A 23,896-nucleotide genomic window follows, 5' to 3' on the forward strand; every position below is an offset into this window, starting at 1 on the left:
ATCCTATTTTCTTTCTGTAATTCCAGGCTGAAATGTTAAATAGATAGATTCGTTTCATAACAATATCAATAAACAGTTTCATACGTTTGTGTCTGTACGTCTATAAGTCAAACTTGTTGGTCGTATAATGCCAAAATTTGAGTTTAATTTGAAAGTGTTGAATACCTCCTCCTTCCACTAAATATCACTTAATCGTCTTTCGCCGTTTCGTTTGCAAAAGCTTAACACTTCTTAACCTCAATTTTTACATATGTTAAAGGAGGATAAATTTTATATAACATAACAAAAAATTAGATTGATATATATTGATATAGTGGCGTTGTACTTCTCCAACGCACAACGGTGATTCGCTCCATCCGTTGCAAATTCGGCAACCGCGTGTAAACAAAATTTATTGAGGTTAGTTGTAAGGTTTTTTTTCCGTTTTTCTCTCTAAAACAAAACAAGGTAAACAGAAAAAACTGAGATGAAACTAATTTTGAAGTTTCGAAGAAACAGAAAGACGTCTGAGATGTTTTTTTTCAAAATTAAAAAGAAGGATGATGGTGATTGAAATTAGCATAAGTTCACCTTGCACGAACTGCACGCGTACCCGTCATCTAGTTATGAAACACGATCTGCTGTCTTTTAGTTTTGCCATGGATGACATGGATGAGATTTTCCTTCGTGTTTTAGACAATCCTTAGTTGTTTTTGTTTTGGAATAACATCGACATTGGCGAGTAGCAGAACGAAAATATAATTCAGTGGTAGAGTCATGGAAGTATTAAAAGAAACCCTTTGAAAGAGATGCTTGTCTACTCCAACTAAACCTCCCGCAAAAAATAGCAACATTTGCCTCTCGGAGACAGCGTACCCGCACAAAGGAACGAGGGAGAAGTGCAAGAAAGCAATTCAAGCCGCCATAATTCAGTGACTGCGGCAGTGTCTAATGTACAAACCACATCATATCGCAAGCCCCGACCGAAGTCGAAAACAAGCGACATTTCTAAACAGAGTCCCAGTCCACTGCATCACACCTTTTTGCTCGGACGCGCTCGTTTCACCGCCCAACCTTAATCCGCCCTGATATTTACCTCGCCGCTAACGCGGCTTCGGTAAATATGCATCACTAGCCACCTCCACTTCGGTGAATAATTATTATTTATACCTTGCCGAATAGTACGGATGACATGAAAAGGAATTTGAAAAAGTTGAAAAATATCAGGATTAGAAGAGTGAAATTATATAATTTCACTCTTCTGTCTCCTGATAATCAATGTCTGGCTAGAGTAACATTTTAGCGGTCTGTCAGTGATCTGAATGTGTCCGTGGATCTTAAAGAAATGAGCAAAACAACTGTTACCCTTAGCTTGCTTGGCGCATCAACCTTTCTGAAAATCTTGAGAGCTTCTTTTAGGCGTCTTTCCGCCTGAACATACTGACCCAGGTAACGATACGACGATCCCAGTGTACTCAGGCTGTAGCCATATTCTTGCCTGAACTTGTAGCCGCCTTTAAAATGGATAGCAACAGCTCTCTTTGCGAAGTCACTACAAAAGAAATTTTATGCTTTTATCAAGTTCATTTTTGTTGCAAAAATAGTTCATCAATAAAAATCAACTTCTATTTTGAGGTTGGACTCAAAATCGAACTCTTAATAGGTGAATAATACGACACAAACAATTATGACACTCACATAGCCTCGTTGTGCTTCCCCATTTCGTTCAAGACATTTGCAAGACTTCTTAAGGTGAAAGCAACTTGATGGTCAGCTTTTCCCTTGTAATACTGTTCTTTTCCTCTCAGTGCTCTTTTAAGATACCGCTCCCCTCTTGAAGGGTCCCCAAGACTGCTTTAAAGAGCAAGTTCAAACTAACATGAGAATTAAATTGAATTTATGCCAAGTACCTAAGTCTAATTTCATGAAAAACAGGTTCTGCTCCTTATCATATTTTTTAGGGCTTTAACAATTCTCTAACCGTATTTTTGTTAATGTAGTTTACGCTTTATAATCTATTGAGGCAAGGCCAAGAACTCTGTGCCAAAAAACCCCAGCTGTTTGGAAGCCATGAATCCGTGGAAAAACATTTACTACTTCAGAACAGTGTGACATCACAATAGCTTATTAAACACCTTAAGGTGGCTGCGGACTAAAATTCACAGTATTTTGACCAAACCTACTATACCTGTTTCTGTATACCTCTCCAAGAAAGTGAAGCACATTTGCTTTGTCAAGTAGCGCATTTTCCGGGCCGCAATAATCCTTGAAACCACGTAAGGCAATCTCCAGATTTTTTCTCGCTTCCTCGGATTTACCAACAAACAGCAACATTTCTCCTAGGCATGCGTGTCCATCAGCCAAGACCAGTTGATTTTTCTCGAGTTCACTTTCTGGTATCAGTTTATGGCTCAGCTGTTTAATTAAGTTGTAAAATAAAGAATCGTAGACTATAACTAAAGAAATACATAACTTTTTAAATCAGCTTGAGCTACTGTAGAACCCCGCCATACGGCCACCTTGCTTGCTTACGGCTAATACGGTTTTTCGGCCGGGCAAAACGGTCATACATGCGGGTTACCTGAAAATATATATTTAGTAAAATCTAACTAGTGGTCTATTATCAATGCTGCGTTCTGATTGGTTGAGCTATTACTAGGCTATATGTTATAGCCTACTAGTAGAGAACAGCGCGGGCTTTGAAAACCAAAACAATGGCGGCTGAATCGTGTTTTGCTCAGCTAAAGTTGCTTTGTCTCGATAGTTTTGACCAACTAGTTGGATTTTACTAAAATAATTATTCCTCTCGCCCTCATGGCCTCTGAGTCAATAGCCCATGAGGTCGATTTGACTCAGAGCCCATTCGGGCTTGAGGAATAATTGTTAAATAAACCTGAATGTCTAGTTTGTAAAGTATTCTGAGACAAGGAATGTTTAGTCCAGGCCAGACAATTAAGATCGCATTCGGTTCTTGAAAAAAGAATTACGTTTGTCCTTTTTTTATAAACAATGAAGTTAGGGATAATATGTTATTTGCGTTACCCGTGGAAAAAATACCATAACTCAAAAATGAAAAACACGCCGTCTTTATCTAATACCAGTCATTTTATCCCGTGTCAATTGACAAACTAGAATAGAATATTTTAGCATGTTTCTTCTCTTTTTTAATGATCACTCCCTACTCCTTAACCCTTTCCTTTACGAGTCACCCCTACCAGACTAGACTTTTCACAGTCCTCTATTTTCCCGTAAGATCGTCGAGATCGAGCGCTTTGCGTTACGGGCTGCCATCTTTCATCTAACCCTAATCTCCCTCCCCCTACAGCTATAATCCCCGACGCCCGCCCCCTCAGTACATTTGAAAATCAAGATGGCTGCCATTAACGGTAAGACGTGCTGTATCTCGACGATTTCACGAAAAAATAGGGGACTGTGAACAGTCTATTACCGGACATATGCCAAATGTCTTGATTTCCCATTTCGATTTGACACACCGTGTGTAGGCTGGCGAAACGTCCCTTGCGGCACGGAGCTAGGAAAGACGTTTGTTTTCGCAGGCTACACCGTTTGGGATGATTTCTCAGTTTTATACTTTCCATGTTTGCGAAAATAAAGTCTTGGGAAAAGCAGTCCGCGTAAGTATGCGTAGCCTGATATAGACAATTTATTAGAAACATGAATATTTCACTTGATAAACTGGAAATGATTCTTACCTGTTATATTTTAGATACTCGTTTTTCAAGCAATTGAATAGAACGTTTCTTTTCTAGGGGAAAATATGGTTCCTCGAAAAACGTGGCTATCGGAAAATTTTGTCCCATCTCGAAATCTCGGAAGCGTTATTGATAGATCTCGAAGTCTCGTTTCCGGGTGATTTTTCCGTCTTGAAGTCTCAATTTTTTTGCCGACGTGTCTCGGAGTCTCGGATTTGTCGTTTTTTCTTTAATCCGTTTGGTCTTTCCAGGAGTCCAATTTTTCAGAGTTGATGAGTACAGCTTATTAGTCAAACTCAGCTTGTAGATTAAGACAGTAAAACAAGTATATTGGTGGGCTTCCACTAGCTCCCATTAGAGTTTTTCTTTACAAATTGGACATATTCTTTCTTGAGGTTTTATAGCGGAGCTCTCGCGCGCTAAGCGGAGCACCATGGGTAAGAAAATGTGGTATTCTACCCAGCCGAGAAAATTTGGTAATCACGTGACCGTACGCCCGACCGTCCGTCCGCACCACATACCAATGTGGCATACCAATGTAAAATAACTCAATCAAAAGGTATGGAAACCCAAATGCAACTCGAGGTTATTTTGGCAGGAGACTGCTAGCCACCCGCTTCCAAAGGCAGCTAAAGAGTCAATAAAGACGAAACCGGAAAGCGGAAATTGTTTATGTATCTGTGTTTTCTTAAGAATTAAGCTTAGATTAATTGTCACGTCCATAAATTTGGAATATAGAGCAAGAGAAAGACAGAGATTCGTAGTCGTGCAAAACAACGGCAAAGAAATGTACAAAAAAAGTGTGCTGCACGTGCAAAGTTGCTTTTTTGCTAATTACACCTATTGTTCTTTTTCCACCGTTCTCCGGCGTTGCCTTTGCCGCTTAGCATTACACGATTTCATATTTTGTTTGAACAAACTATAAATGTTAACGAGAGCTTCGCTTTTAGCTCTGGCCAGGAGCCCATCAAATAGAGCCTCCATCTCCATTAATTTCTTGAGTCAACCCTTTCCCGAGTAGATTTATAAATAGAACGGCTTGTTTCGCGCGAAAAGTGTCATATTTCCGTGAGTCTCGTATGTCGCCGTGAAAAAGAGGAAGTTGGATGAAGTCGAACACAGAAGCCCGTCCTTCGACCGTTTTCCTTTTTTACTATACGTCCATTTTTACAATTTTACAGCCACTGGGATCTGGATATCATGAAATAAAAGTTAATGAATTACCCGACTGAGACTGAGCATGAAGAGATGGGACAAAGGCGGCGAACTGACGATCACGGAAAGGTTATCTTTGCGAGTGTGTGTGTGTTTTTTTTGCCGCTTTACATCCCACATTTAAGCATGGACCTTGAAAAGAGTCGATGATTAAGCGTTCTGTGGACGATTTGGAACTTTTCGATGATCAGCGCCGAAGAAGTGCCAGGATCATTTGATTTTTGTCATCTCCGTGGAATGGATTTCGCCTGTTAAGCACCGCATGCAAAAAGCGATGACCTAAGTAGCATCTAACGAGGTATGCCTCAGTTCCGAAATTTGAGAAATTGCAGTCTTCCTTTACAACTGACTTGTATCACCATGAGAGTTGCCTGATAAAACTGGCACTTGAAAAGTTGAACAGAAGACAACAGTTGCTCGACCCTGAATAATTTGCTAACGGAGGAATTTGTGACATCGCGCTACAGTCCAAAGACCCACTTATCTCAAGAAAAAACATAGGCACGTTAAACGTGCATGAGCTATTTTGAATGCTTCAGTGTAATGTAACCTTACCAAGAGTGATGATTCTACGTTTTTTCGTCCTACATGTAGACTGGGTTTTTTTGCGAAATTGGGTATTGCCGTATATAAATGAAAACGCGAAACGCTCAGATGCGTCGATCCTCATGCTATATATTCACTTTCCCCTGCCTTTCCCTGTTAGATTTGGTGCACGTTAAACAGGTTATTAAAGTAAAATAAATATCTACTCACCAAACGTTGATTAGAAGGAAAACTCTAAGGTTTCCTCGGAGTTTCTTAAGCCAAAATGTGACTCATCGAATTCGAGTAGTTAAGAAATACCAGGATTCTTATCATTGTGGTAGATTGTTGCATCATCACAATTCACGAGGTTTTCACGTGCGATGCTACTCAGTGAAACAGTCCTTAACTCCAACAACTTATTTCTTCATGTTTTAAAAGCTATTGCTTCTTTTAAAAAAGACAAGAGCCTTTTTTAAGGCATTGGTTACAAAACGAAACAGGTCTTTATACGTTCAAGTTACTATTATTATTGTGAAAAGCCAATCTGCATGAGATGTACAGTCACACAACTGGCACGTGAAAGTGTTGGACTTTGCCCCCTTTCGTTGTTCGTACGTGAGGGAATTCGAGTTATCACACGGTAATCTAGTAAACAGAATTGTAAGAATAACTCATGCACACAATTTGCACGTGAAGATGTTGGTCTTTGGCCCTTCTACAATTCGTACGTAAAAAAACGCAAATTGTTTGCTACAAAATTTTCTCAACGATTTTAAGAAATCACCTCGGCTTCATTACAACATCTGCAATTAAATTATGTTTCATGCCATGTCAAGGTTGATAGCCTAACATTTATTAACTTCCAAGAAAATTATCAAACTGCCGAAATATATTTCTGCTCATATCATGTTACTCCACTCAATAAAACAGTATCTAATTATTGTGTCAACTAGCTTCTTCCAATTGTATTCCTTAACGCTATTGTTTCTACTTAAGTTACTCATCTTTACTAAATAAAATACGTTTCAATAACTATAATGCCTAGTATGCAGGAAGGATGTATCATGTTGTTCACTTATTATTATTTTTTTGTTTTGCTAGCCTGCGTGCAGACGATAACTTAACTCTGATTAGTTAACCAGAGTTTAATTTCGTCTGCACACAGGCTATTGTTTTGCCGGAACGAAAAAAAAAGGTCTGTTGAACTTTGTGAGCGAGAGAGTAATATTTTTAAAGCTTGTTAACAGAATTAACAATACTCGGTACAGCTTTAAAAAGAATAAGCTGCCTTTCAAACTTGTAAAACCACATTTTATAGGCCGCATACTTTCAAATTAAAGTCCATATCTAAATATCAATTATTGCTTCACTGGAAGAGCTTTGAAAACATATGATCTTTTATACTCTACCTTGAAGCGGGTGAAACACAACTTATAAATACGTGCGTTGTACCGTTCGCGATAGCCGAATCGGTCACAAATGTCTTGAAGCAGCATCCGCACTAAAATATGAACCCTTAATCAACTGCATCACTGTTCACAGCGTTTGAATCATGAAGATATTTATGTAATGCTTCCAAACACCTGTACCCGTAATAAAAGACGAAAAAATTGTGACGGATCAAGATGGCGGTCTCAAAGTGCCCTTGTTCGACCTTTACCAATGCCATGTTTAAATAGATGCCAAGATCTCATTGGTTCCTAAGCATCAACTCATAGTACCTTCAACCTTATTGGCTCTTGCAACAAACATCCCAACATACAAAGATACAAAGCCACAAAGATACATACGCTCACACCACTGACATATGAGCTATTTTAAAATAGCTCAACAAAATGGATTGTATCTGCGCCAAAAGAATTATGACTGACTAACAGGACAATTCTCAGCAGTTAATGCAGAAGTTTAGGCTTAATTCTTTCCTCCGAATTCGCATCTGTGGATCACTTTTTTGCGAGAAAACAATGGCTAGCTGGGCCCGGCGTTACAAAACATAGCAAGCAATATCATCGCACTAGCTGACGGACAAAACAACCACAAGGGCTACAAGTATATTTATTCAGATAAACGCATTTCGGAAAAAAAATGCCTTGAAAAACTAGAAATTTGATTAATATTGAGTCATTTAGCGGAAATAAGAACCTTATCGCTCAAAAAAATTGGCTAAAGAAAACGAATCCTGTCAGAACTATAGACTGCAGGTAGTAATTAATCATTATGCACGTAACAGACCAGCTTCATGGCCTCTAATTGTGAGACAAGCAACCAAAATTAAGATTAACATAGTCAGAGTGTAAAACTCTCCACACTATAATCTACCCACCAGAAAGAAAAGAAAGAAAATCTCTGTGGGATAAAAACGCTAAAGTCACGTTTCACTTATGGTTGTGTTTGGCCTGTCAACACCAAATTTCCTGCTGTTTGATGAAGTACAATAGCAGAGTCATTTCGTCGTTGTGATTGGCTCTTCCCACCGTCACCGTGCGAAGTCTCCCCTGGGAACCGTTCAAATTATAAATCTACTCGGGAAAGGGTTGACTCCAAGGGCTTGTATGGGAGATGGCGGCTCCATTTGATGGGCTCCTGCCCTGGCTAAATCTATGTATTATATATATATTCCGGTCACCCGCTACCCGTAACCCGTCACCCGCCACCCGCCACCCGCAACCCGCGACCCGTCACCTGTCAAACGCCACCCGTGGAAAAGTCCTACCTGTATTTGTCATAACATACAGCTCTTAATTCATGAAATTTGACCCTGCCCCGGTAATACGGCCACCCCGCTAATACGGCCAAATTTTTTTGACCCGCTGGTGACCGTACTAACAGGTTTCCACTGCACAAGATTAAAATAACATTCCGTTGGGTTACGCTACTTGAATTGTTAGAAGTTGCCACCAGGGCAGTTTTTACTCGTTTCTGCCCTCCATGCCTCAGTTTTAAGACAATAATTCATTCAGAAGTAATTGTGGCAATCTGTGGAAGGCCTTGAAAAGATTTATTAAGAGTAAATGATGAGTCTGTTAGTTACCTCCACTGCCTCTTTTAAATGTGGTAATATTTTGGGTAACATAATGAAGTCCTGATCTCTGCTCTGTTGCAGGGCATCTTTTAAATTGCTGCTTAGGCATTTAATTGCATGAAGGACATCACTTGATGTCAATGTCGGTGGGATAATCTTGATTGTCTTGTCTCCACTTGGAATCAACTGGTTCACGAGCTGCCGAAAAAGGTCAGACCAGTTTTCCTCTGAAATTTTGAAACACAGCATAAAATCACAACGGGTTTAGTAAAAAAGATGGTTGTTGTTGTTGCCTTTTTTTTAATTTTTGTGTTAAAGTTTATAAAATGGCTGATCTCGCAGAGTTAACCGTACAAAATAGGAAAGTTTAATGCTCAAGAAGTCAGCGAGTAAGAAAATTACATATATAGTTATGCTCAATTAGGGACAAGAGGGCACATGACAATCAGGTACATTAGTTCTTCGGTGATCGACCATGACCATTCAGCCCCTCAAATACACATCATATCTGGCGATCAGGAAATATATATAAGACTACAAGGAAGATACAGGACCAGGACAAAAATCCTCAGCAGGTTCGGAAACACAAGCAGCTTATCACTAATCTGATGCACGGATCGAAGGACATGAGAATGCTCACCGGCATTCATTCGCAGACACAGATCCCAAGGAAATCGAACGTCGATGAAAAAAAGAGGAAACCCTAGATACTCCCTTGTTTTAGGTGTTTCCAGGTCTCAAACGATGTCGATGCACTTGACATTGAAGGGACTGATCGAATCTCTCGACGACACCCCACTCAAAACTTCAGGCCAGCAGCAAAATGAATTCGACCAAACTACCGCCAAACTGGAGACCAGAAATTTGAATGCCCGCTGTTATTGACAATATGTATCAAATGGCAGCAGAGGTACTGCTCAACACTTCAGATAGCCAAATCAGTATAGCTTCGCAGACCATGATGTCGCAAAACGTAACAAAATTTTACAACCGCCACGCCTACACAGGGAAGCCAGTACACTATCCAGCAGCTTTTGGAACATGGGACTGAAAGATGGCATTAATCGGCAAGCATACAATATGGAAGATTAGAAAGATTAGAGCTCACCTCTGATTCAGTTAGGGTAAACAGATTACTTGACATTAGAGACCCCGAAATTTCAAATTGAGGCAGCAAAGAAAGAACGGTCTAATAAAAACAATGAACAAAATGGCTGCTCCGTGGACTAGATCGTGAGGGACAACGAACCAACTTGAATGATCGTGAGGGACCACGAACCAACTTGGATGTTTATTGATTTGTTATTGGGCAAAATTGTAACTAACTGAATGTGGACAAGCTATTGTTTCATGAAAATGTAGTGTCGGATTAGAAGTTTTAAACGACTGTTTAATATAAAACTTGCTGCAGAACATGATGATGAGCACTTAAGTAATAATATATCAGTAAATGATGAAATTGACGAATCCTAGCGCGTGCCGTTCAAACTTGCTAATAACTTTTATCTCAACCTTGAGAAATCTAAAAGTATCTAATCCAATTAATTAGTTTGGATAAAATTTCTCTCAAAATTCTTAAACTATTTGCGTGGTTGCGGTCTCGCTGACTTTCATCTTCAATCTCGGTCCCTTAATTAAGGCCCTAAGGCATGAAGGCTTTAAGTCTAATTAACCTATTTTAAAATCTGGAGACACACTGCAATGTGAGAACTATAAGTTAAAATGTCTGTGTTACCAATAGTAAGCAAAGTATTTGAAAAAGAAGTTTCCCTTCACCGTTTATAGCTATCTCCTGCTATCTGACAGGAAAGACTCCATGATGTGCCCGAATCACTCGACAGTAACGATCCTCATTTAAATATGTAATGCTGGCTAGAAAATAAGGATAATGTAAAATTGAATGGTGTCGACATATTACCAGACATTGAACGGACGTTTGACTCCATTAATCACAGCATCCCGCTAAACAAGGCTAAATCAGCGTCTTGGTTTCATTGATCTGGAGGTCAAATGGTTTGAATAGTACATGACAAATAGGCTAGGGGAAAACAATGCGTTGTCAATGACCAGCTACCACCTAAGAAAATAATCACTTGCGGGGTTAAGCTCGTAGAACTGATGAAGGGCGCCTTGAAGGATTAAACGGAGAACGAAAGCAGCAATATGACTTGCATTGTGATATGCATAGAGTTTGTCACAACTACCATTGCAGTTGCTTTCACGTAACATGAAAAATATGCTATAAAACAAGAAATTGCCCAATTCAAACGTTGTTCACGCACCTGGAGAAAGCCATCAAGTACCGAAGCGAGAGAAAGAATGAAAGCAACTGGACCTTATTCAGGACTATGTAAGTAACGAAGGAAGACCTGATCCACCACCAAGTATCAGACTCAGCAGACTAGTAGTCAAGACTCAGTTGTAATGATTCAGTTTTCTAAGCTCAACGGAACTTTAGAACGTTCTAGAACTTGAGCAGGCGATGTTTTATGCATTGATACGTCGATTTTTGTTGACGTCATTACTTATTAAAATAATTGAAATTGTCTTGTGCAAATTTCCTTTCACACACCCTCAAATGGGAGAGATCGACATACTGTTAATAGCTTTGTGCGCCCAACATGAATAAACTTCAGCTTGATAAGTGGCTGCTAATAGTGGGCTGAACATGACGAGCTACTCGCGTATAATATATTTTTGCATAGATATTAAAAGGGAAAGGATTTCGGTTTAAGTAATTAAAAAATCAATGCAATATATTTCAACAACATTTATTAGCCTTTTTTCCTCTCTTACCGCTGAGCGCTGGTTTTCGATCTATTAGTATGCTTCTCAGTGTCTTATGATCCCTCTCATGCATTGTCACTACTTTTACTCCATCTAGGCTTCCAAGAACATCCACAAAGTTGCTTTGCTTTATAGTCTCTTTAGCGTCTTCAAAACACCTCTCTAGACTCTGTAAAGGCAAGTAATCGGCCTCCCCTGAACAGCAAGCCAAGAATTTCAAAAGCTGTCGAGTAAAAACATGTATTATTGCACTGTAGATCACAAGGGCTTCCTATCCCCTACCCGTTTCGACGCCTGTTACGCAGGCTACCGCTTGTATCGCCAAACTGTTCGTTAAATTTCTCAATAAATTCTGTAACCAGTGTGAGTTGATTGCTTTGAATCAATTTGATGACTTTCTGACTCAACAAGGCAACCTCACCTGCCACCAGAGCCGGAATCGCAAATACCACTCTACCGAAACCCTGAGTCTGCTTGTTACTGGTAATATTTCCAAAACAATGGACTAGAAGGAAATAACGGCTATGGTCCTGGTCGGTCTAAGCAAGGCATTTGATAGCTTGTGTCATAGGAAACTCCTTCTTAAGTTGCAAGGGCTGGGTGCGTCAAGCAAAGCGTCGAAGTGGTTTGAGAGCTACCTGACCGACCGTATGCAGGTCAACAGGGCTAGGCACATCTCTCTCTGAGGAGCTAATCGTTACACATGGCGTACCTCAGGGGTCCATTTTAGGGCCGCTCCTGTTCAGTCTCTACATGAATGACTTACCCTCCGTTGTCAAATTTCCAAGTGAAGAGTACTAATAAGCCACTCATCAATCCTAGTATAAATTCAAACTCATTTTGTTTGGAATGCGACAGCTATTAAGTAACATTCCGGATGTCAGAGTTCCTTTTCTTGGCCAAAACCTAGCTCCCGTACCTTCAGTTAAAGATCTGGGTATCATATTAGACTCAAACCTTACATTTAATGAACATGTAAACACATTTACTTCGTCCCTTATCTCTACTCTGTGTCAGAAAAGCAGAGTTAGTCATCTTTTTTCCAAATTCGTACTCTTCACCATTTTGAATTGCTCGGTTTTAAGTAAGCTCTATTTATTGCTCTACAGTGTGGTCTGGCATTTTCAAGCAGAAAATTTATAAATTGCAACTTGTACGAAATGTTGCTGTTCACGTGTTAACTAATACTAGGAATTTCGACCATATCTCACCAGTCCTGCGGGAACTGGGTTGGCCCTCTATTACACATCATTAGTACGTGATGTCACACAGTTATACGAAATAGTATAATAGTATAGTATATTTTTTCATAGGTTTAATGCAAGCCAATAATTAAACCAACTCGTGATGGGAATCCCTTTTATTTTCTCATACTAAACTATCATATCTCGGTGAGCATTCGGAAGTCAGCCAAGCGTTGTCATTGCACGCGTGCTGAACAAGAATGCTGTATAATGACAGACTAGAAACAATAGACAACTCCCAAAGCACAAACTAAGCCAAAACGCTAAAAATCTTCAATGTTTACTCAAGTTTGGGCTTATAGAAGATAATGTCACAGTTTTTCAATGACCATGAAATTCAGAGTCCGGGTAGTTAGTTAATCAATTGTGGCCCTGAAAAAATTTGAAGGAAAAAAAACTACGAATTTTTAAGAAAATGCTTTTTTCGTGAGATTGACTCTTAAACGCTGACAAACGTCAACAAATAGCGAAAACTATAATTTCTAAATGTTTGCTTTGCTCGAAATCGCGCGCATTTACAAGGCCCTAAATTGTTTTGCTGACTTGCAAGGACCCATCTGTTATAAGGATGCCCAAAATACAGAGATGAATCTCACAGTTTATTAGATATACCCGTGTAAAGTTTGCTTATCATTTTCGCATAAATTAGGACCTAAATTTGGAAACCGCTGAATTTTCTCGAATTGGGTCTTTGCGATTTTGGTGAAGCTCTGTTCAGCGCAAGGCACTAATGCGCACTATGTGTAGCCGAGAGATTTTCAGGAAAAAATGCCGGCAACAGCAGATTTTCGACTCAGACCTCAAAGGGGCGTGGCATTATAACCACGTGACATTTACTCCGATCGCCAAAAATTTTATGTTATATTGTAGATTGATCTATATGTTATCCATTCTATGTGTTAGACTTACGATGAAAGTAAAGGCGGGGATACCAGAGAGCTTCAAAGTAGGATAGTAGCCCCCCCAAAAAACTGGGTCGAGTCACCTTAAAAAAGAACCATGGGGAAAAGTAAACTCGACTCTAGTCTGGGTGTGAGAATTCTCTACGATTAAGCTGTACTGTGATACTGAATTCAACTTGTTTTCTAAAATAGCCGCCACATATTTCTCTTGGACATTGTTAGTTTACTAGAGTGGTGCCGTTGAAGTTGGTGAAGATGTTTGTAGTCTCCTTCTTCAGTCCATTAGTTTCGCACCAGCTTTTGAAGTCAAAAAATTAGTTGCAAACTACACTCTTGCTGTTGCTGCTCGCTCAAAAGCTATCGCAATATGCCAGATACTTGCGCTCCCCTGTAAAACTGTTGGGCTTGGCTAGCATTTCCGCCTATAGTATTTAATCATGATAAAAAAATCTACACTTAAGACACAACACCACAAAACTCATGCATCATTATCATCTAGTTCTATTGTCACCAAGTACCTTTTCTTGATTTTTGCGTGTCATTTCCAGAAGCAGCATGCACTCATACAGCGATTCCGTCTTCGTCTCGACTAAGTCTTTGTATGTTAGCTTCTGATTGGTTTCTTCCCTGTAGTTTTTCACAAATGCTCCAAACCTTAAGTCAAGAATAGCAAACAGTAAAACGACTTAACTCATCCTTTGCCCAGTTTACAACCTCAGGCAGCAATGGGAAAGAGACGTTCTAAAATGAGATGGCTGTTTGTAAACGAGAAAAAAAATTAATGTGCACTACAATTAAAGTTGTAATATTCTGTCATTTTTTAACAAGTAATATAAGGGGCTCAATGAGATAAAATGGGTAAACTCGGTCCTTTAACTCATATTTTTTTTTGGCCCCTACAACTGGGCTGACGAAAGACACTCCTTTGTAACTTCACCAATTATTTTTGTAGGCATGCTTGGCGGACAAAAATGTAGGTAAAGAAAGTGCTTTGTTAGAAGTTCTAACGCCGTTGAAAACTTTGTTTTATCATCCATAAATCGTTTTCCATAATTTAGAATCTCTTTTTATGGTCGCCTGACACTGGCTGAGGGAAGAAAACTGCCAATCGTATATTCTTTTAGTGTAGTCATTACGTGGCAGATAGAAACGTAGATGATGTAAATGGCGCGCTTTACTCCCCGTCCTGGCGCTACAGTAAAACGTTCGAATCCTTTGATCTGTTTGATCATTCTATTACTTACTTTGCTATATCTTGGGGACTGCGCTTAAGCAGTTCAACGGCTATGTCTTTAGCATTCTTTGTGTCACCTCCAGTTGCTGTTATGCCCGTTTTTTTTTCAAGAAATTGAACTGCATCATTCTCCGTCATTTTTCCAATGTACACTTTCTGCAGTATAGAGTCATCCTCATCTCCAAACAGAAGTTTGGAGTTGCCATCACCAGTAGTCATTATGACAAGACCTTTTCCAAACTTGCTATCGCCCGGTTGAGGCCAGAAACTCCTAAGGCATGCAACCTTTTCCGTTGTGGATCCTTTGATGTAAAGGACCCATGGGCCTTTCTTTCCGAGCTCCTTCATAACTTTTTCGTATATCCGTTCAAGAGCTTCATCATGGGCGTTCTTCTTACAACGATGGTGGAGATGCTGTTGAATTAGCCTCCCCTCCGATGTCCTGTTGTGAAGTGAGATTTCCATAGAGGCATCAGTGGCTTCCTCGTTCAGCCCAATTGCTTCAGCAAGACTTCTGTAACTCTCAAATAACGTCCTTTTGTTGGTCGCATTCAGAGTCCATCTCATCGTGGATTCTTCTAGGAACAATTTTGGTTTACCCTGATCAGCTCGTGATATGAAAGAATTTGTTATTCGCGATATGCAAATTGTGGTCATCAGATTTGTAGCTGAATAATTTTTTCCATGTCCGGATGGTCCATGTACTAAGAGAGTCTTCACAACACTGGAGAGTTTGGCTCCTTGGCAAAGAGTATTGAGCTTCTCTCTTATTTCTGCATCTTCCGTTCGTGTAAAATATCCAGCACATGGTGGAATCCATGATGGAGGATCTTTGCGCGGAAAATTTGTGCAAAATTTTTCTTTAACGAAATTGCAAAAGTTATGAGCCGCCTTCTCCAATCCCTTGACGTCTACTGAAATATCCCAGCGCATGGTTCATCGAAGTGTACTGAAAATGAAAAATCAAAAGTCCAAAAGTGAAGTAAATACCTGATGGAAATGTTTCATAATTTGCAACTCAAGGTGGCTAAAATAAGTTATGACTAATGCAGACGCCAAAAGATACAGAGCCAAGTGTCCGATTAAAGAGGTATCCGTACTACTCAGATAGGAATGGAATGAAGTTTGGTACCAATGGTTTCAAGTGTACAGTCGATGAGACAGGTGCCCCTAACAGGAGGCGTCCGTAGGGAGGAGTTCGAAACCAAGTTAATAGTCTAAATTAACGAGTCTAATTAATTAACCACGTCCTTTATTTATCCTCAGTATTTTAAAAGTCCCACCACGTCAATTCTAATCGTCTGAAGCGCCAGAAATCGAACTTCAGTTAACCAGTGGTCCTCTTATGATCTGCAATATCACTGAGGTTCTCTAAAGGCGATAGTTAAAAACAGAGGTAAAAAATTGATTTCATCTTAAATCTGCTATCCACTTAGCAAGACGAGGGTGATATTGAGCAATGTAGTAAATGCAAAGCTAAAAGTTGAAAAGTTTATTAAAACTCATTGCAGTAAAATCAATACTGAATTGGTGAGCTAAGAATTTACAAGACTGATTTCAAAATATACTATAAAATTTTCAGGATAGTCCTACCAACTGGGATATTATGCATTTTGATGATTTGATGGAAAGAGCGCTAAAACGTATGCTTATCCTTAGAGTGTGTAAAAGAAATGGTTGTAGTGTATCTGATCTTGATTACCTCTTTAATAGCCTCATTATATCACTTTTTACTTACTGTATCAGAGTTTGTGGTGTTGCTACTTATACCAAATACCTTAGTCAACTTGACAGGCTATTAAGAAGGACCTTAATCGATTTAGGTATATTCAACATGAATCATCGATTCAACAGGTTAATAAAGACAGGGATGTGAGGCCCTGGAAAAGTATTATGGGTACTTCCTCGCATCCCCTGCAGGATCTTCTCCCCCCACTTAAGAACAGGGCTCTACGCAGTAGGTCGCATCCTTACCAGATTTCACGTGTTAATACAGAGAGGCTTAAGAAATGCTTTGTAAATAGACGTCTCTTTGATTCTAAATAGATTGTAATTAACAATTAGACAGTTGCATCTTCATTTATAATGAATCTTGTAAGTTTTAACGTTTGTTTAAAACCTTGAATAAAGACTTTTATCATTATTATTATTATTATTATTATTATTAAAAATACTACTGATTTACCTAGATATTTACCAATATGAATGAATGTTCCTTGCAAAAAAGCGTCATTTTTAATATGTAAAAAGCTGACTTTTTCAAATTACACAGTTGTAAAAATCCTGCCTTTTTACGGGTATTAAAAGCTGTAAAAAACCTGTTTTTTAACAGAAATATAGTTTTGTAAAAAGCTGTTTTTTTACAAAAAATATTTTTGTAATACCAGAAAGCCCTTGTGAAGGTTGAACAACTTTAACATGAACACTAACTGAATTCGCCACTAACTTTTAGTATATGACCGTTTTTTACAGAATATATTTTTGTAAAAAAGCTATCCTTTTACAAGTATATCTCAGTATAAAAAAAACAACTTTCTTACGGTACCGTTTTTTTACACAACAATAATAATAATATTACTTGGAAAAGTTTACTTAAAATATCTAAATGTAAAAGGTGAATATGCCCCCTTGGTCCTACAAGTAATTGAGCCATGGAAATTTTTGGAGTTCTTTCTGAGCTTGTAATTGCAAGTACCTGCAACAGGCCAAGGTAACAATTTAAATAAAGGATGGTCCCTTGATTTCATCTTTTCAACATATTTACAGCCTAAATCTTCTCTTCTCTCTTGCAGTATTGGCAAATTTGCTTGACCCAGGGCATCCGCATAGGATTCCTCCGCAGGGAAAACTATCTTAACTTGTGCCTTTTTTTGCACTGACTCTATTACATCAACTAAGTAGTCTGGGATAGTTTGCCACATGGGCGCAGCGTATTCTAAAACTGTTCTTATCGTAGTAAGCGTAGTAAGATATACTTTCAGAATGCTAGATATTTATTTTGCTAACACACCCGCTCTACGCAGTACCCTTAGGGAATATAATTTCTCACAGGCTTTTTCAGCAATGTAGTCCAGATGACTATTCCATTTGAGGTCATCGCTCAGAATGACACCTAAGATCTTATAACATTTAATCGGCTTGCTCTTTAACATTACTTCCTATTAGAAATAATAGAGTTGAGTAATACGTTTGAATTGTGAAGAAAGTTTACAAACATTTCTTTGCAATTAGTTGGATTTAATTTCATCTTATGAGCCATGGCGAAATTGTGGATATCAGAGGCAGCACCGTCGGTTCAAGAGACTGATAGAGTTCCTTGGGATAATCTCTAGAGCTGATGTGTCGTCTATGAATGTGATACGCAGATGCCAGTCAGACAGCAGTCTGTTGGTCATAACTGTAAAGAGAACAACACCCAGCTTGGTCCCATGGGGTATTCCTCCTTTCGGTGATTTCCAGTCGGACAGCGTTCCTCCAATCCGGACAGTCTGCTGAAGGCTGATCAAAAAGCAGCGATCCAGCTCAGGAGTACAGGATGGACTTCCAGTTTGTCGATTTCTTAAATTAGAATAGTGTTACCAATATGATCAAATCCCTTAGCGAGATCAGCGAAAAAGATCCGAGCACATGCCTCACCACTGCCCACCGCCTCGTATATCGCCTGAAGCATGTATAGGAGCTAGTTTTTATGCTTTTATAAATAATGCCATCAGAAACTCATCGAGGGCTGGGACGTGAAACTCATATATGTTTGATTTGTCCGATGCTCGTGATCATTCATTTTCGAAAGGACCATATTTGGAATGAGAAGAAAAGATAACTCACCAATCAAACTTCGTAAACGACGTGACGTAATTTTACTTCACGTTCCCGCGCACACTTAAAGGAATGGCCAAAAAACGGGGGGAATCTCCCGAAAGCCGAATAAAGTTTCAAAGGTTGAAACCTGACGAAGCTTATCGAAATACGGAGCAGGAAATTGGCTTACCAAACTTTTCAACACTATTTTTCTAAGTTAACAAACTGAAAACTAAGCCAAAATGCTCGGCTATAAGGCGCAGCCCTGATTTTTGGCGATTTTCACCTTAAGTATACAAAAAAAAAAAAAAAAAAAAATTGCACAACAGCACGCTTTCCAAATACGCTGATTACATATTTCGATACCTATCAACACAAAAAGCATTGTTTTCTAAAGTTGTGAATACTCAGGGAATCCGTTTTGTTCCGTAAACAAGTCAGGCGCAGATCCATACCGTTCTCCCCTGTTTAACGGGAATCGGTCCGATTTTTCATTCTAAATATGTTTTTAGTAAAAAACTTTAAACTTTCCAGGTTGATATCTGGAAAATGCTTTGAACAGTCAGTAAATATCCTGTCTGAATGACTCAGAAACCCAGAAAAGGGGACTTTGAGGAGTTCAAATGCAAAAAATTTCCCTCAGGAGCATGCCCCCAGACCTTCCTAGAAATAGGAAATCGGTCAGTATTTATTCTAGATCTGTGCCTGCAAGTCAGCTGTCATGGTTGGCGCATATTGACATCGGTACACGTATAGGTAGTATCAACATAAAATCGATCTGGTGATACATGAGCCTATTTTTGCTAATTAACTTCCAAATCTTGTAAAATTAAGCCCTTGTTTATCAAAATAGCTGTGATAAAAGAGCTCCTCTCACAGTTCTAAGAGCAGATTTGGGAACTTTCTTCGGAAAATAAAGGTCTGAAATAAGCGCAAGATCGCAGTGCAGAAATGACTGTAGACAAACCAACATCTTGGCTCAAGCACGTGCTCAAAAATTCGCCTGGTTACCAAGCATCAACATCCAGTTCAAAACGATCTTGTGTAAGATGATTAAGAGTGAGTCCATGGGTGCACCAGGCAGGTGTGCTACATGCTATCTCTCCGATTTCAGTGAAACTTGGCCAGTTTAAAGGGTCTACCCCAAAACTCAAAGTGACATACTGGTTCACAGTTTGGATCTTTATGGTGGGAGATAGCCCACCCAACTGGTTTAATTAGATTTTTTACCGATAAAAGTGCATTAATAACAGGCAAAAGTAGAAAGCTCTTAGGACAATTGCTTTTAACCTTTGACTATGAGGGTTTGTATATATGTTGATACATCTTTGACCAATGCAAGAATGTAAGTTTTAGTCAATTTGATTGACAGCTTGTCAATCACCGGCCTTGAATATGGGACCACCTTTTTAGCCATTCAAATACTTGCTTATTTTGAGATCAAATATCTCTCCTTGCCAGGAAGCTATGACAATAATTTTGCTATTCCCTGTTTACCAACCCTTTGGTCTATAATAATCATAAAAAACATTTCTGGGCTCTTCCTTTTTTGGGCGTCAGATGCCACTTGAAAACTGCCCCTAAATCAAGCTTATTTCCACTTCACCTGTCCAATAATTCAGCAATTAACGGCTGCTGAAGTTACTAAACCGACACTTTCCAGCCCGTTATACGAGAGTGATAGTTGAGAAGTTTAATGCATGCTTAAAAAGTTCGAGATTCTTCGAGAAAATCAAAAATTTCACACTGATTAGTGATGTATGTCACCAAAATAACAAAGGCAAAATCGTAATGTTTGTGACCTCGTTTTGATTTTCGCACCAAGTCAGAGATTATTCTTCTTAGAAGTTAAACTATACAGAAGTCCTTCATTCAACAAGTGTTATGGTCTCTAGACCAAGCTGTTTTAATTGGGGGAGATTTCAAGGCTACATGGTGCGCGGTTGTTGACAAGCTTTGAATCACGCGAGTATATGACAGTCATAAAGCAACGTCAACTCGTACATCTAAAAACGACATTCAATAATGAGAAATTCTTCCCTCTAGCGATAAAGAAATTACGCCCTTAAAAAGTTCATTAAGTTTAGGCCACAACCTCAGAAAAAGAATAGTATTACAAAGAAGAATAATGTTAGTTCTACTTAACCGCTGTTGACCTACGCCAAACTATAATGTATGCTTCGTGACCAGACAATATTTGTTTAGAATCCACTTCTTTGCCTCCCAAAGGCTTTCAGAAGGTCCTGCTTGTCTCTATAACTATATTTATCTCCTCCTATCTTCATTTTTTTTTTTAAAAAGCAAGTTGTTCGAAGATCTCTCTCAATCATGATGATTTACAACCAAGTATTATGTGACAAAAAGAAAGAGCCTGCATGTTTTGATCAGCGAATTTCCCGCGCCTTTCCCGGCAATTTACATAAATCTTTTAAGACAATTTTCGGTTGTCCAAACTGGAAGAGAGAATGAATAAAAATAAACAAAACATTTCATAGCTAAAAAAAATAGATATTTAAATTTTTGTTTTTGTCTCCCAAGGCCAAAACTGAGAAACACTAGCCTGTATACAGACACCACCCCCCCCCCCTCCACCTACTGAATCACCTGATCTTTTGTTACTAAAAATTCCGTGTTTACTTCCTGTTTAAAAGCCACGACATTTATTGTCGATTACTCGTTTAAAAAGGCGTTTATTGTCATTAAACGCGTTATTTATTGTCATTAAAGGCGTTTATTGTCATTACAATGATAAAAACAACATATTCAAAGCAATTCAAACTAGACAGACTGCAAATTATAGTAGTTGCTAAAAAATATATCTACGTGTCCCAACTGTTCATCAGTAGGATGCCTAAAATGCGTGCAATTCCACAATTGGTTTCGGCTCCATTAAATCCTATACCAGTTGCAGAACATTTTAGGAGGAGCCACCCACCGTGTGAGCACAGTCGCGGACAACACATATAAGTGAGGAAAATAACGCAGAGCAAAACTAAATGTACACGCAACTTAAATAAATAAATAATGTACGCGCCCAAAATTAAATTGCCCGCGCACACGTACCAAGATACAACTGAAATAAAAATCCAAGTAATAAATAAGCAATGTAAGGATGCGATGGTGCACAATTTAAGCGTGGATTGCTAATCTCATCTCCCGCAGGGCTGCGCCATACTTCTCGACGATAAGACCATGGCGATTGACGAATTTATTCGATGAATTCTGAAGTCGATTGGTTTCAAAGCCTTGTTGTCTGAGACTTAATGAAAGTCCGCGGAGTTTATTTATGAAGTCAACTTTGGACGTGCAAATTGTAGCATATCTCACCAGTTGAGATATGTAAACACCGTTAGCTGGATTGGCGAGAATGTTGCTGTCCATATGAGGAACGTTGACAATCCGGAATGCAAAGTCATCTCTCTTATCGTAGATGCCGATACGGAAAGGTGTGGTTACGTCCCCAGTCTTGATATTTGTGTCGAGATAGCTCACTTCAGTAGATGATAACTGTTTGTTGGTACTTCCTTTTCTTCTCTTTGCTCCACGAATATCGATTCTTTGGGTTTGTTCTGGTTACACGTCGAGTTCAGATGCATAACATACATCGAAGAATTATGTTTCTCCTCGTGACCAGAAACTTCCTGCCTTTATGTCCATTCTAGCCTCAGGACTTGTGACGGAGGAGCTTAGGTTGAATACGTCAATGTTCATCGGTAGGAGGTGGGGCTCTACCTCGACATCCTTGCAGACTTTGCTGAGAAGAGATGTAAGAAGGTTCTGGATGCCATCATGTCTTTGTGAAACAAAACCCTTCTTCTTACACCACAAGTCCTGCTCTTCAAGGGCAACGGAATTGAGGCACGCGCTTGCACCGTTGTCTCTAGCCTGCAGTGTTGACCTTAGAAAGTCTAGCTGCTACACGGTGCTCTTATTAACTTTGAGGCAACGTATTGCTGTGAGGCTTCAGCTTTCAGGTCTGGTATATATACCCAGAACCCCTTGCGAATAGTTCTTGCAACTCATCAGGGAGCGGTTCCGTCTGACCAAAATGAACTGGAAGGAAAATACCGTTGATCGCTTCATCAGTTGGTTCCACCTAGTCTTCAAATGAGTCACTTTTATGCATAAAGTATGCAAATTTCGATTTGTGGCCCTTTGCGAAGGCGACGTAGGCGGCATGGGGTTGACTCTTTACGATCTCAGCCAGCAACTCGATGCTTTCCCTCCATCCCTGAACTTTTCCAATACATTATTGGTCTTTGTGTACTCCTGAGATCCAATGACTGCTCCTAGGTGTCGTTGACCTTCCGTTGTTATTCTGACCTCCTCTCCAAACACCAATTCGGCCTCATCTGCTAGATCTTGTGTCTTTACTTGTAACCGGGCTTTACTATCAGCTATCTTTTGGAGCCATGGACTAGGTAGCCACATTTCTTTCCTTCTTGACAAAAAAGCTTGAACCAGTTGTATAACAGATCAGTTGGGCCGCCTCCCGCCGAGTCATCAGCCAGCCATACTTGCTTAACTTCAGGTATACGCGCTCTTAGGCTCTGAATCAAGATGGATGTGTTGATCGCATACCACCTAGCGCTGGAGGGTCAACCTGTGTTGTCCCTTCCTGGCCGATAAGATCTCTTCCCCTCCACAGGTGAACAATCTCGAGGGAAATCTGTACGTGTTGATGATATGGATATTTCAGGGCAAGTAATTTGGATATTGCTGGCGTCAACCAACAGGATTCCGTCTGTACCATCATCATCAAAAATCCGGGCCATGGCGTATATATATTTGGCGGCCTCGGCATCCGCACTGTGGCCAGCACAAACCTGCAGGGGACCGGCTGCCAGCTTAATCTCCTCCTTTAAGAAGGTGGATATGGTCTTGCCAATTATTCGCTTCAAAACCTCTCTGACTCCTATTCGAATTCCCGGGTTCTTTTCAAGTGGAATAAGCGTGCAGGAAGAGTAGTTTTCCAATAGGGAAGGGCCGGCTAACTTGATTTCACAGATATCTGGTCAACGCTTATTTTTGTTCATTCTCTCTTCCAGTTTAGACAGCCGAAAATTGTTTAAAATAATCTTGATCGAGAGTGACAGAGATCTTCGGAGAAACTTGTGAAAAAAATGAAGATAGGAGGAGATAAATATAGTTATAGAGATAAGCAAGACCTTCTGAAAGCCTTTGGGAGGCAAAGAAATGGATTCTAAACAAATATTGTCTGGTCACGCAGCACACATAATACTTCTGCTAGATTGACAGCGGTAAGTAAAACTGACACTATTCTATTTCTGAGGTTGTAGCCTCAACTTGACAAACGTTTTAGGCGTAATTTCTTTATCGCTATAAGGAAGAATTTCTCATCATTGAATGTTGTTTTTAGATGTGCGAGTTGACGATGTTTTGTGACTGGCGTTATACTGGCGCGATTCAAAGCTTGTCAGCAACCGCGCACCATGTGGCCTTGAAATCTCCCC

General features: G+C 39.5%; 2 protein-coding genes across 2 annotated transcripts in view; both read right to left on the minus strand.

Moving 5' to 3' along the window:
• Nucleotides 1-8,653, minus strand: part of LOC140928630 (uncharacterized) — an 18,300-nt gene extending 9,647 nt beyond the window's left edge. Inside the window, exons 1-4 of the mRNA XM_073378405.1 lie at nt 8,467-8,653; nt 2,168-2,394; nt 1,678-1,833; nt 1,345-1,531 (exon numbers count right to left, since the gene is read on the minus strand). Of these exons, the coding sequence (XP_073234506.1) occupies nt 1,345-1,531; nt 1,678-1,833; nt 2,168-2,394; nt 8,467-8,508 (612 nt within the window). The 5' untranslated portion in view covers nt 8,509-8,653. The remainder of the gene's footprint in view (nt 1-1,344; nt 1,532-1,677; nt 1,834-2,167; nt 2,395-8,466) is intronic.
• The window catches only part of LOC140928627 (small ribosomal subunit protein eS24-like), a 391,602-nt gene continuing 372,358 nt past the window's right edge, over nt 4,653-23,896 (minus strand). The window contains exon 5 of the mRNA XM_073378403.1: nt 4,653-4,662. Within this exon, the coding sequence (XP_073234504.1) occupies nt 4,660-4,662 (3 nt within the window). The 3' untranslated portion in view covers nt 4,653-4,659. The remainder of the gene's footprint in view (nt 4,663-23,896) is intronic.

Source organism: Porites lutea, chromosome 2 (assembly GCF_958299795.1).
Source record: "Porites lutea chromosome 2, jaPorLute2.1, whole genome shotgun sequence".
NCBI classification, from domain to species: Eukaryota; Metazoa; Cnidaria; class Anthozoa; order Scleractinia; family Poritidae; genus Porites; species Porites lutea.